Source organism: Rhamphochromis sp. 'chilingali' (genome assembly GCF_963969265.1).
Source record: "Rhamphochromis sp. 'chilingali' genome assembly, chromosome: 21".
Lineage (NCBI taxonomy): Eukaryota > Metazoa > Chordata > Actinopteri > Cichliformes > Cichlidae > Rhamphochromis > Rhamphochromis sp. 'chilingali'.
Window position 1 is genome coordinate 22,129,680 of NC_137949.1, and position 14,996 is coordinate 22,144,675.

General features: G+C 40.1%; 1 protein-coding gene across 1 annotated transcript in view; it reads left to right on the forward strand.

The window, feature by feature from the left end:
* Nucleotides 1–704: 704 nt before the first annotated feature.
* Nucleotides 705–14,996, forward strand: part of dtnbb (dystrobrevin, beta b) — a 39,194-nt gene continuing 24,902 nt past the window's right edge. The window contains exons 1-9 of the mRNA XM_080871579.1: nucleotides 705–868; nucleotides 3,100–3,145; nucleotides 5,085–5,152; nucleotides 5,364–5,444; nucleotides 5,562–5,775; nucleotides 11,350–11,435; nucleotides 11,694–11,848; nucleotides 11,948–12,053; nucleotides 12,671–12,837. Coding sequence (XP_080727705.1) covers nucleotides 5,086–5,152; nucleotides 5,364–5,444; nucleotides 5,562–5,775; nucleotides 11,350–11,435; nucleotides 11,694–11,848; nucleotides 11,948–12,053; nucleotides 12,671–12,837 — 876 coding nt within the window. The 5' untranslated portion in view covers nucleotides 705–868; nucleotides 3,100–3,145; nucleotide 5,085. The remainder of the gene's footprint in view (nucleotides 869–3,099; nucleotides 3,146–5,084; nucleotides 5,153–5,363; nucleotides 5,445–5,561; nucleotides 5,776–11,349; nucleotides 11,436–11,693; nucleotides 11,849–11,947; nucleotides 12,054–12,670; nucleotides 12,838–14,996) is intronic.

Consider the following 14,996-nt stretch of genomic DNA (forward strand, 5'->3'; position numbering starts at 1 on the left):
AGTCTGACAAAAAAAATTCTGTTGCTCCAAAGTTTGACATAATAACCCTGATTGCTGTAGCTGAGTTATCCCTGACTGTCTTAGAAAAATGTAAAAAAGAAATGTGGTGGGGTGTCTCCTAAAGATCTCTGCCCTTAGGAGGGATACATGTTTTTATATGAGGTCACCACACTGTCACAGTTGGGGAGCGGGTATTATTTTCATTAAATAGCTTCAAAAAATAAACTATATTTAATTTAATATTTAAAAACATTTGGGGTCAGTATATTATCCACAAGAGTCCAGTTGTTGAATAAAGAACAGGAACACTCTATGACGCTGTTGAACTGCATTATGAGAAATGTAGAGCCCAGGAGTTATGGAGCTTGGTTCTCCAGACAACTAGAAAGTCATGATACTTTTCCGGTCTTTTAGAAAGTATTTGCGCCGGCCACATCTCTTTCTTTCCCCTCTTTATGAAAGTCCCAAACTGCTGCAGTATCCCTTTAAATGAGTCTAAATGAATTCTGTGCTTCTTCCTATTCAGTGTATAATATTGGGGATTATATTTCAGAGTAACAGCGGTATTAATAATAGTAGTGCGCCTTTAACCAGTGTGCGTGCGCACATGCGTAAAGTGTACTAGTAGTTGGTCGCGCATGGCATCTTCGTGCCTGCTTGTATCTACTGTCCTCTGCCGCTGGGTCGCTGACGATGCCGAGCGGAGCAGGGCGCCTCTACGTTTCTGTGTGCGGCTACAACCGCAGTTGCGAAGACTGAAGTCGGATGAGACGGGAGAGGGGCTTGAAAAACGACGATGGATGGTCCGAGCTGTTTCTCATCGCCCGGACAGCTTTAACATCAGGGGAAACGCGTGGATTTATTAAAGGTGAGAAGTGGGGCTGTCCAGCACGGAGGAAATATCCCCCTTATTCGCCCATAGCCACTTACATCCTCCCTATCTGATGCTGCTGCTGCTGCCACCGATGATGATGATGCTCTAAACGCAACCTGCGCGATTTTCCTCCGGTAAAGGCCAATTCCCCGCCATGTATCTTACTTGGCTGTGGAGACACCAGTAGGATTTGAAGAAATGCAGAATTGTCATTGTTTGTTAACCAAAAAAATACAAATTAAAAAAATAAAAAATAAATGTATGGACATCACGACACACATTCCCCACTGCGGAAATAAGGTAAATAGGCGGTTAAATCAGCAACATGGCTGCGTTGATGCTCTGCCGTCGCTTTAGAAGTGATTTTTAAGTGTTGCGGTGCTGCTCAGCGTTAGAATTAAGGCTCGTAGAAAGGGAGAAGTGAATGATATCAGCGGCGGAGAGATACTGCAGTAACCGAGTCCTTATGTTGACTCGCGTCAAAGGATGTTGTCATTACCTTGGAGCTGAAGGTGCGGTTACAGTAAAATGCACCTTTCCATGCCTGTGATGATTACTACACAGTCTGACTTCACTGCAAGCATCTGACATCCAAATTATTACGAGCTTGTGATTGTTTATGGGGAGATGAATAAATGGCACTAGCCAGAAATCCCATTGATCGGGACCGGTGAAACAGTGATCACACCGACTGTGATCTGAATGTGCTGAATTTATTTTGGCATGAATTATTAAAAACTTCCATCAAATAATCAACTTAACCGTTAAACTGTCATCTGCTTACAGGCTCTGATTACACGTCTGTGAACACGAACTGCCAGTGTGCAACCCTTGTTGCATACTCATGAATTTCAGCAGTTACCTCATAGAGGGAATTTATTTACAATGAACCATTGTGATATTTTGCTGACATGTCTCTGCTGGGTCTTCCACTGCATAACCAATGTTTTTTAACCATTTCGCCAAAGGGCAGCCGTGCCCCTTTGACATATCTGCTCTAAAAATGCCCCCAAAGCTCTTTTTTTTTTCTCTATTTAGAATCACAATTATGATATATAATTGGTCTGACTTTATCCAAACTACCATGCTTTGCCAGCTCCAAAGGCATGTGATGGTGTTTATAAGCACTGAAGCAGATTTTTGACTATTGCACAGAGTGGTTTTGCTGCTTGTGAAACGAGTGGTTGTTGTCAAAGAGCTGAAGATGAGTCATTCAGTTGCTCAAAAAAATTAATTATTTGGAAAAAATCTGACATTTCGTTTGGTTTTTCAAGCAAACATCAGATTCCCACAACTGGATTTTCTGCTTTACTCAACCCGCTGTTTAGGAAGTGGGAGGTTTTGCTTGTTAGAAAGCCAGGCTGTAGTTAAAGAAATCACCCAAAGCTGTCGTATGGCAAAAATATTGATTGAACATTTGAGAAAAATATCAGCAGATTGTTTGATGTTGAAAATAGTCTTTAGATGTGGCTCTTATTATATTAATATCTATTATTTAAAACTTAATTTCAATGAAGCGTCCCCTTTAAAAATCTTTGCTGGCTCTTGTAAGCAGCACAGAGAAATGTTCAAGACAAGGGAGAGGTGCGAGTTTGTGACTGGAAATAGGCTCTGTCATAACATTAGAGATCAGTCTGTCTAAAACAAGGTTGGATAGAAGTGAAAGCAAAATAAAAAAAGGGGGGGGGGGGCTTCTTGTCTACACACTTCGAACCTTGGCTTCTATGGTTTGCTGATCAGCTGAATGCCCTCAATTCACCATGAGAATAAGCAAGTAATCTAAACATGTTTGGGATACTCTTGAGTCCTTGGTCCCAGGGACACCCAGTGCTAATGGCTTATTGGCTATCCCTAATGTGCTCTGTGTCCGTCATCATTAAGTGGTTCCTTTGCAGCTCAGTCGGTGTCATTAGCCCACAGGATGCAGTCACTGCTGAGCGGGATGTCATAGAGAATTATCATTTGCACAGACCACAGGCACTGGAGTGCTCCCTTGCTGGCTCACCAGTATCTCTACAGGAGGCGATGGAGGGGAGGTTAAGAAAAGCACAAAGTGAGAGTTAATAAGTCCTTGAAGGAGGTAAACAAGGGAGGTGTTAATTACTTATTTAAAAGTCTACTACATTTTGTCAGCGTGAAATAGCTCATCTCTCGTAGTAATGGTGGTGTCGAGTCAATATCAAGACACCCTCGCTGACCTTTTTCAATTTGTTTTTTTTTCACAGGGTCAACGTTTAAGGCTTCACTTTGTTGACATACAGTGTGCGGCAGGTAAGTACTTTTAAAATCAGTGTGACATAATATGTCACATGTAAAGCATGTCATATAAGCGCTTGGTAAGCAGGAAAGGATACGGTGTCCATGTGCAAATTGTCTTCACGGTAAATTATTTTTGTCAGATAAGAAAACAAGTCCAAAAGAATTGGTGGTAACGGTAAATTAAATTGTCCTGTGTTTGAGAGAAGTGACACTGTAAAGAAGTGACTGGAATCACAATAATAAAAGCCATGGAGATGCTTTTGAAAAATAGTACAGAGAAAGAAGTGAATGAAGTAATGAAACCTGTGTTGTTTCAAAGGGGGCTTTTCTTTCCCTGCTGAGCTGAGAAGAAAACATACACCAGCAGTGAATCCTGTTTGAAAATGCACAACAGAGTCAACAGTGAAGTTCAATCAGGCAGCAACAGTTAAAGCTGTTCAATAGGCATCTCTTCTTTGGTATCAGATAATTATTTGGGGGCACTGAGAAATATTTACATGCTCGTGAGTTTAGAGCTAAATAGATTTTGTCATCATATTTTAAAAGATTTGTAGAGATTGCAATTTCCTTGGCTTCTTGAGATTTTCTTTCTAAGAACTGCAATAGACAGCATACTTTTCTTTAATGCAAAATTTATTTTCACTAGTAAAGAATTGATAAGATTGAATAATTTTGCCAAACTGCAGTAAGTTACACTTACTCTTTCATTGCTCATACCGAGGCTGATACTGATAGCTTTAGCCATTTTGCCTTTGCTACCTTTTTAAAATATCCATGTTCAGCTTGGTGAGGGGGATTTAAGTGTCTTATTAAATTTGTTGTTCCATTTTGTGGCGATTTATTTTGCCAAGGTTTGTGTCTTCACCCAATAAGATGCTAGTATATGACTGTTTGCCTATGCCATTGTGGTCTGGCCCATAATAAGCCATATATGTACATGAGGCTGACTGGCTGGTCACCTGTCTGGGCAAAGAACACTGGAAATCAGCTGATTCTGGTCTCTTGTTGGTCAGTTGGCGCATCTCTAGTTATTTCCACTTCCCCCAAGAGTTAGATCGCGTAATTGATCTAAAACATTCTCACATTGGTAAGCTAGTATAGCCAGAAACTGGTAAAACTGTCTATGCAGAAATACTGGAATACTATATATAAATATCCCTTATGTAACCCACCCTAAACTACAACCTATTCTGGTCATTATGTGAGTTTTAGAAGCTGGAGAGCAAACAATTTCCACATTTTCAAATCTTTATACTAAGCTAAGCTATTTGGCACCTAATTGTAGCTTCATATTAAACCTACAAATGTGAAAGGATATATTTTTTAATTTTTCCTTATATACCTAATGAAGGAAGTAACATCATCCGGACAGTGTTAAACTATTCTTTTTAATAAAAGTCACAGTTCTGACACGGCTATTCTTTTACCAAGCACACTCTCAGTATAATGTATATATAATTTCTTTTCAGTTCTCTGTCCCTTCTCGGTAATAGGGAATGGACTAGTAATAAACAAGTGAAATTTCAAAGCAAAATCATCTACATAGTTGACCAAGGTTATATTGATGACTAACGCTGTCCTTTGTGCAGAGGGTAAATTGCAAACTTCCTGCTGGTACAGCCGTATTCAAGGGTTCATCTGAGTGTTTCAATAATTCATTATAGCCACATATTGGATCACTTACTGTGTGCCCTCCACTGGTAAATGTAATTTAGACTTGAACACCAGATCCTTTTCTATTCTGTTTTATCCACAAAAATCATCTGTTCTGTATATATCTGCATTTTCTTTAGTTTTATGCAAGAAGTGTAGTTCATTCAAATCCTTCTTAGTCCTATCTCTATGACTTCTGACACTGAAATGAGTTGTGTGTTGCATTTATTACTATGCTGCTGTGCAGTAAGCACAGTAAGAGTAAGTGCTGCATGCACTGGTGTTTGATGTGCCACAGAATGATCGAGGAAGGCAGTAAACGAGGCAAGGCCATGGTGGAGAAGAGACAGCTCTTCATGGAAATGAGTGAGTGGAGTCGACTGCGAGAGATGTCTTTTCACTATCTCATGTAATGCACAAACATGCATGGTCCCTCGCGTGTAATTCCTCCCACACAGAGCGTATCACTGATTAAATAAACATTCAAAAAGCTTTAAGTGATATTTTTACTTTGATATCAGATTACATTTGTCAGGTATAGATGATTTTTTGAGACTGCGTTTCTCTTATTTTTCAGGAGCTCAAAACTTTGATGTCATCAGACTGTCAACTTATAGGACTGCCTGCAAACTTCGGTTTGTGCAGAAGAGATGTAACCGTAAGAAAAAAATGTCACCTCTTTTCAGCCGTTATAACACCAGCAGAAACATTTGTTTGAACATGAATGCAGACTTGATTGATTGTATTCTGTCTGTTTGCCAATCCCCCCTCACAGTTCATCTGGTGGATGTCTGGAACATGATCGAAGCCTTTCGTGACAACGGGCTCAACACATTGGACCACAATGCTGAAATCAATGTGTCACGACTGGAGACTATTCTGTCTTCCATTTACTACCAGCTCAACAAGCGGCTGCCCACCACCCACCAGATCAATGTGGAACAGTCCATTGGGCTCCTGCTCAACTTCATGGTGGCCACATATGATAGGTATGGAATAGGTGCACAACACAGAGAAGTACTATACTGTAGTCTAGTTTGTAGGTGGTGTTGTTTGGATAGAAACAACAAACAACAAAAGAGTAAAGGCACAGCTCTTATTTAGGATCTTTTAAAGATAATATTTACCAAAGGAGGGTGGCACATTGGAGCAGTGGTTAGCACTGTTGCTTCACAGCGAGATGGTTCATGGTTTGAATCTGCTGGCTAATAGCAAATTCAAGATAAGTGTAACTGCAGGACTGCAAGAAAATTTACTGTATGCAGTAAAAAAAAAATTCAACAGAACAACAAGCAAAGATGAATCCAACATGAGTTTTGCAATAAACTGTAAATAGTTTTTATAAATAGGTTAAAAAGACAAAAAGTGGCTACAGATTACTGGATCAAGTCCACTAATATAAAACATGTGGAAACCTCACATTGTCACAAAAGAGGAGCTGAAGCCATCAACTATTTGACATTGTTGCTTCAAATCAGTTTTTAGGTAATAATCAATTCTTAATCGCTTATAAAATGCATTGCTTAAAAAAAAGCTTTTTCTTATTTGAAATAAGATACACAAATCACACAGATATCACAAAGATACAGACTTGGCACTGACTGAGGAGACACAGGAAACACGGAGCACAGGAGGAGCACAGGAACAGAAACCAAGAAACCAGAAATGATAAATTATGAAATCAAAGACTATATAATAACTGAAAATACAAAACACTGCGTCACTGACCCAGGACCGTGACATAAACTTTGTCACCTGCTATCATTCTGTTGTCAGTCTGCTATTGAATGGGTCAAGCTGGCAATTACGTACTTTATCAAGCTAAGTGTTTTTCCAGTGTTGGATTTAGTGTAAACTTGTTCAGCTAACATTATCTCAGGATGGTCATGCAGTTGAGTCGTATTCCCAGGGTATTTTCATTTATTATTTTCTATTTATTTTCATTCTTTTAACAAAAAATATTGATATTTCATGTCCCTGGGTTAATACAGTATCACCATGCAAAAAATCACAATACTGTGCTGGTTCGATTTTTTTTCCCGCCACCCCAAATATCTCAGCAATTGAAGTTCAAGAGAAGAAGTGACAGTTCTAAAAATGATCTACAGCAGATCAATGGTGTCGAAAGTCATCCCCTTAATAGAAGAAAAAACTAGTAAAAAAATCCATCAAAAACCTTACACAGGACCCGAGAGATACACTGGAGCCTGCAGATAATCCACTGTTTGCTAAAGCCTCAAAAGAAATGGTAGGTTGGCTGTCAAGGAAGGGAAACTAGGATAAAAGACTGAGGTGTGCCAAATTACACAAGAACCGGAATGAAAATCAGTGGCAACAGGTCTTGGATTCATATGATTAGTATATATGGAGGAGATCAGGTACAAAAGTATCTGCAGCTATCTGTAAAACACAGTACAGACTCTGTCATGGTTTGACTTTGCATTTCAGTCAGTGGTTTTGGGGGATCTTATCAAAATTGATGGAATTATGAACGTAGAAAAGTACCATCAGATTTTGATTCGCCATGCAATACCATCTAAAATAATCTGATTAGCAACAACTTCATTTTTCAGCATGACAATGATCCCAACCTTGCCACTGCAGTAAAAGCATACCTGGATAGAAAAACAGTAGAAAACTATCAGTCATTTGGAGTGGCCTCCCCAGAGCCCAAACCTCAACAGAATTAAACAAAAGGGAGCCAACATCCAAAGAAGAACTTAACTTTGAATGTCCTTCGGGAAGTGGGAAGAGAACTATTCCTGACGACTACTTAAAGAAATGGCAAGTAAGAGAGTTCAGGTTGTGTTGACGAATGTAGGTGGTTAAATTAAATACTGACTTTCAAGCTCACTAATAAATCAGTAATTTCGGGAGCCTTTTCTCATCTTCCTAGCAAAATATATAGAAATCTGAGGTGGCTCTGGACTTTTGCACAATGCTCTTTTTGAACCTTTTTTAAATCAAGTGCAGTTTTAAAATTTCAACCCATAAATCTTCACAAATCCACATTTCTGACTCTGTGATTTGTCACACTAACAGAAAGACTGCCACCTCCCAAAGATTTGCTTGGGCACTTCCAAGTGTTCTCCTTCTGGTTTGTGTTGTGTTATATGTGATTAAAAAGACCAGGGGAGAACATTTCCTGTAGCTGCTTAACTTTCAGGATGTTAAATAGACACTTATACATGGCTGAGTTATTTCCAAACATAATCAAAATACAGTAAAACCATTACTGGCACTTAGATGGTCCATGGATCTTGTTTTCAGAAATCCCAGAAATACAGATTGGTGCAGAGGACAGAGTATCAATGACCCAGCAATCGATGAAGAATGTAAAATGTTATTAACTTCTAGTAGGTTCAAAATCAGGATTTTAGGTGGGTATGGATCAGGCTAACAAATAGACTCTAAGCTAGCTAATAATTAAGATTATACAAGCATATTTACTTTTATTAAAGGACCCTGTCTATGTACATTTAACTAACTGAAATATTAAACCGCTCATCAATCAAAAATGTTAACATATAAGCTACCCTGTACCGGTCGACAAAGTCTGGTAACCCTGGAGATGTTTTACGGTACGTCCCTCCTCTTAATATCCGCTTCCTGAATCAGGGAGGTTTATTATTGACCATAAAGCACTCTCTCATTATTGTACCTCGTGTACTCAAATTGATTGGCTGCTTGCCCTCTCCATTCAGGGATCCATTCAATTGGTTTACTTTTATCTGTAAAGCCATTCTGGTCCCACTCTGTTATTATTCATGCTCCCGTATCTCTGTGAAACTTTTGGAAACGACTTGCTGCAGTCACAGGAAGCAGTTTTGCTATCTGTCCCTCAGGTCCAAACTGAATTAGGCAGGAGAGCTTTCATCCACTCTGTTACTTCTGCTCGGAAGCAAGAGCTAAATGAATCTCAGACGAAACAAGCTGGTCTCGCTAGGCAAGTTAAAACGATTTATAAGAAGAATACAGGGAGTGCAGAATTATTAGGCAAGTTGTATTTTTGAGGAATAATTTTGTTATTGAACAACAACCATGTTCTCAATGTATTAGTATTTTTAGTATTTATTTATTTATTGTCATTGTCAAGAACAATGAAATTGCGTTTGGGGCTTCCATACAACCCAAAAAAAAGAAGAAAATAATAAATACCCCTTAAAACCCAAGTGTACATATTTAACCCAGTGTGACTCCAATGCAATAAGACAATCCTTAGCAATAATGTTCGTAGAAATTCAGACAAAGACCTGAGAAACATGACAAAATACAACAATGCAACCCATTCAATATTATTGTACTGTGAGATATGATATCAGATATGATAGTTATCTATTTAAGAAAGGGGGGGGGGCAGGAGGGGGAAGAGAATAAAGATATGATGCACCAATGCAGACCAGTTCATTGCTATTAAGAAGTTGGATATGGTTATTGTCCGTGAGAGGGGGGCAGAGAGTTCAGGAGCCTCACAGCCTGTGGATACAGGCTGTTGGCCAGTCTGGATGTTCTGGCCTGTATAGACCTGTACCTTCTCCCTGAGGGCAGCAGATGGAAAAGGTGGCGCGCAGGGTGATGTTGGTCCCGCAGGATACTGTGCACCCTCCTCAGACAGCGAGTGGGGAAGATATTACTGATCTCTGGCAGACTTGTTCCAATAATTCTGCCAGCTTCTTTCACCACCCGCTGGAGTGCTTGCTGATCGGCCTTGGTGCAGCTGGGGAACCACACTAGAAATCCATACGTCAGAACGCTGCATGAACCCAAAAAACTCATTAATATCAAAGCTGAATGTTTTTGGAAGTAGTTTTTAGTTTTAGCTATTTTAGGGGGATATCTGTGTGTGCAGGTGACTATTACTGTGCATAATTATTAGGCAACTTAACAAAAAACAAATATATACCCATTTCAATTATTTATTTTTACCAGTGAAACCAATATAACATCTCCACATTCACAAATATACATTTCTGACATTCAAAAACAAAACAAAAACAAATCAGCGACCAATATAGCCACCTTTCTTTGCAAGGACACTCAAAAGCCTGCCATCCATGGATTCTGTCAGTGTTTTGATCTGTTCACCATCAACATTGCGTGCAGCAGCAACCACAGCCTCCCAGACACTGTTCAGAGAGGTGTACCGTTTTCCCTCCTTGTAAATCTCACATTTGATGATGGACCACAGGTTCTCAATGGGGTTCAGATCAGGTGAACAAGGAGGCCATGTCATTAGTTTTTCTTCTTTTATACCCTTTCTTGCCAGCCACGCTGTGGAGTACTTGGACGCGTGTGATGGAGCATTGTCCTGCATGAAAATCATGTTTTTCTTGAAGGATGCAGACTTCTTCCTGTACCACTGCTTGAAGAAGGTGTCTTCCAGAAACTGGCAGTAGGACTGGGAGTTGAGCTTGACTCCATCCTCAACCCGAAAAGGCCCCACAAGCTCATCTTTGATGATACCAGCCCAAACCAGTACTCCACCTCCATCTTGCTGGCGTCTGAGTCGGACTGGAGCTCTCTGCCCTTTACCAATCCAGCCACGGGCCCATCCATCTGGCCCATCAAGACTCACTCTCATTTCATCAGTCCATAAAACCTTAGAAAAACCAGTCTTGAGATATTTCTTGGCCCAGTCTTGACGTTTCAGCTTGTGTGTCTTGTTCAGTGGTGGTCGTCTTTCAGCCTTTCTTACCTTGGCCATGTCTCTGAGTATTGCACACCTTGTGCTTTTGGGCACTCCAGTGATGTTGCAGCTCTGAAATATGGCCAAACTGGTGGCAAGTGGCATCTTGGCAGCTGCACGCTTGACTTTTCTCAGTTCATGGGCAGTTATTTTGCGCCTTGGTTTTTCCACACGCTTCTTGCGACCCTGTTGACTATTTTGAATGAAACGCTTGATTGTTCGATGATCACGCTTCAGAAGCTTTGCAATTTTGAGACTGCTGCATCCCTCTGCAAGATATCTCACTATTTTTGACTTTTCTGAGCCTGTCAAGTCCTTCTTTTGACCCATTTTGCCAAAGGAAAGGACGTTGCCTAATAATTATGCACACCTGATATAGGGTGTTGATGTCATTAGACCACACCCCTTCTCATTACAGAGATGCACATCACCTAATATGCTTAATTGGTAGTAGGCTTTCGAGCCTATACAGCTTGGAGTAAGACAACATGCATGAAGAGGATGATGTGGACAAAATACTCATTTGCCTAATAATTCTGCACTCCCTGTAGAAACCTAATAAAGCAGGTGAATAATCATTTGTACGTCCACGGTCAACCGTAGTTTAAGGTTTAGTTAAAGATTCTTCACATTTTGTATGCTAAAGGATGCAAAATCAACACTGCAGTCATATTTTTCAATTTTATTTTTGTTCGTACTCCTGAATGTTAGTTTTTCCTCTTAAATGACAAAACTTCAGGTTAAATTAAAAAAAGAAGCATGAAAAGCATAAAAACCATAAATTCCTAGTACTATAGGAGCAGAATTAATAAACAAATGTATATTTTATTCATTTTGAATTCAACTTTCTGCTTCTTGGAATGCTTTCCACTTGCAGTGAAAGCCATGGGAAGTTGACAGTTTTCTCAATGAAAGCCATGCTGGCAACAATGTGTGGAGGGAAGATTGTTGACAAACTACGCTGTAAGTACAATTTTGACTGCTTTTTTTAAAAGCTGATGTTTTGGTTAATTACTTATGCCAGGGTCTGCATGTAGTTACTCGAGTTAAACACACAGGGGCACTGCTGCAACATATATACAGTATTCATTTATTTTAAATGCATTAAGTTAATGCTGAGTCTGTGTACCTAGGATCAATAGTTTCCATTCACATAAATGTCAAGTGCCGGTTTGCATCCTGTTTTTGCTCAAAAGTAAAATGTGACATTTGCTTTCTCAGATATTTTCTCGCAGATCTCCGACTCCAGTGGCGTCATGGTGTTTGCAAAGTTTGATCAGTTCCTTCGGGAGGTGCTGAAACTCCCCACAGCCGTGTTCGAGGGCCCATCATTCGGCTACACGGAGCACTCAGTGCGGACGTGCTTCCCTCAGCAGGTAGGAAGAGAATATTGAATCAGCTTTCTCCTTTACTTTTTTCAAAGTCTTCAGTGCTTTACACTTGTTCAACGCATGCATGTGTGTGTTTGTATCTAGAAGAAGATCATGCTGAACACATTTTTGGATGTGTTGATGGCAGATCCTCCCCCGCAGTGTCTTGTGTGGCTGCCGCTCATGCACCGACTTGCTAATGTTGAAAATGGTAAGTTTTCCCAAACCAAATTTAATACTGAGAAGAGATGCTTGAGAAAGGAATAATAATTCACTATTTTTAGACATTTTCTCTCATGGTAACATTTCATAAAGTGAGTGAAATATCATAAAAAACCAACAAGGAAATCCTGTTATAAGAAAAGCCAGAAGAAATCATGAAACCAGTCTTGGCTTGGCTCCAAGACCAAAATCAAGACGATGACAACAAATTGTGTAAATAAATTATAAATGTACTTTCCCGTCGCTTATTTCTCCAAATGAATAAAAATATTTTCTCTCTACATTTCATATGCTAATGAGGGGGTGGGGTGGGGGGGAGGTGGGCTGTCTTAAAGATGTGTCATAGTGTCAACTTTCTAGCTATTGGTTGTTACAGAAGTGGTGGAGTCAACTCAGAAGATCATTTTTAATTGTCCTTTATCTGTAAAGCATTGACTAATTTCTCAAGTAAATATAGTGGAGTATAAGGTAACATAAAATTGACATACGTAAAGTATCGGAATTTTTTTATTATTTAAAACAAACCAAATACAGAAGTAGCTCTGAGATTAGTGACATCACCACTCTGACAGGAAAGTGTCTTTGTTTTCGTGTTTATCCACTCAGTCTTCCATCCGGTGGAATGTTCTTATTGCCGGAGTGAGAGCATGATGGGTTTCCGGTATCGGTGCCAACAGTGCCATGGCTACCAGCTCTGTCAAAGCTGCTTCTGGCGTGGCCATGCTAATGGTCCCCATAGCAACCAGCACCAGATGAAGGAGCACTCGTCTTGGGTAAGGGGAAAAGGCTCTGATTATTTCTCAGTCTTACATTATGCTTTTCCCATTTCCATACAATTGAAAAGTCAATATCTCTTCGGTCTCATCTCGACTGATTTTATGACATAGCAACCATGTGCCCACATTTCTCGTCCTTTCAGACAAATTCAGCAGGGATTTAATGGGGTTTTACTCATCTTGGCAAATAAAATTGTATTGACTGAATTTACTGTGTTGCTGCCCCCAAAGCTCAATCATTATGTTATAAATTGAAACATGGGAAGTCTGAACCCATTTCACATACCACTTGGATTTTACACAGAGAAGAATGACTGCTCTTGTAGCCTGAGGACTGGAATGACATGCCGGAGAAAAACAAAACGCTTTTTCTCTGATATAAAAAAAGAAAGAAAATTATAACATGGGGTAGGTGCATGCATCTGTTTGGGATGTTGTCCTGCTTCCCTGATAAATTGGTATGATGTACGCACACCAGTGAAATTATTTGCTGTTGCCATTTGGATGCTTTTTCTGTTAACCTCGGTCCTGATTACCTGGCAGTATTACTGGCTATGTGACAGAAAAAAATGGATGCTCATCCATTTTTCAATTGCTCTCTATCTGCCTCCAAGTGCAGTACATTTATTTTTCCTACTTTTATTTGTTAGTTAAATCTCAAGTGTGAGATTATACAGGCAAGGACATGCATTTTTATTCCTACACCACATCTCACTACGTTGTGCTAACATTAAGGTTCGTAGCAAGAAAGAGGAGTGCTGTTTACTACAGCTCTGCACGTCGCCCCGATTTTCAAGAACAAGGTTGATGTGCAGAGCTGTAGTAGCTACAGACGGATGTGTTTAATCAGTCACACTATGAAGATATGGGAAAGAACTTGAACTGTATCATTTTTATGTGCATAAAAACTAAATACCATTTCTGCTTGCCCTAGGGAAAATAAACATTTAGCTCAACATATGAGGACCATAATAAACAATGATAATGAAAATAAACATTGGTACTTAAAAATATCTGGATCATATAAAACATGGTTAAGAAGCATTTAGAATAAAATCATTATAGCAGAATAAAATGCTTCTTTACCTTCTTCCTGACTGCAGGTGAGAAAACAGGCTGCGAGATAGATGGCAGGGATCATTTATGATGCTGTCACCTGCTGTTTTCTCAATCCTGTTCAGTTTGTGTCTTTCCTCAGACCTGCTGTTTCCAAACCAGCAAGTGATGCAGGACATGATTATGCTCTCGGTGGTGCCTCTGTAATAGACTGTCAGGGGTGGAGTGGCGAGGTCCCGCTTCAGGTTCAATGTCTTCATGTTACAGAGGAGATGGAGACAATGTTTTACCTCCTTAATGAGGGCTGTGGTGTTGTCACTGGAGTTCAAACCTTCCTTCAGATACACTTCCTAATACTTGGTGCACTTTGCCTGCTCTACTATAGATCCACTGATGGTCAGTGGTCCTCCTGACATCCATGATCATGTCCTTAGTTTTGTCTGTGTTCAGAGTGCTGAGTGTTATCTGGTAGAGTGGGGTCATTAAGACCTGATTGCACAGTGGGTTTATAGCCTTCTGCTGTCTGGAACGCAGCCACAAGCACTGTGTGTCCTTGTTGTTTGTAAAATGATTTGACAGTTTTTCACATAATGCTTGTTTTCAGTTGCTTCTTCGTATGCTATAGGCTGAGCTGTTTCCAGATGATAACTCTGATCCTCGGTGGTGAATAGACCTCAGTTGTCAGCTGTGGCTTGTCACCAAGTGTCTTGACAGTTCTGATGACAGTCACATCGTCTGTGCATTTGTTTACAAATTCAGTGACAGCATCTGTGTATTCCTAGAGGTCTATACAACTCCCTTGATGTAGCTGTGTCTCTAAAGGTCCACCGTGCGCACTCAAAGCTGTCCTGCAAGGATGTATTAGCCTCATGAGGCCGCTTTCTGATATCTGACTTGCCGGAGGCATTTGGCTCATTCTGGGCCTGCATTCAGGTGTCAACATGACAGTCAAGTGATCAGAGCTACCAGTGAAAGAGTTGGTGAAGGTAGTTTAAGAAGAGAGCTGAAAATTAGTGAGCAGCAGTACAGCTTCATGCCAGGAAAGAGCGCTACAGATGTAGTGTTTGACAGCGCTGATGGAGAAGTACAGAGAAGGTCAG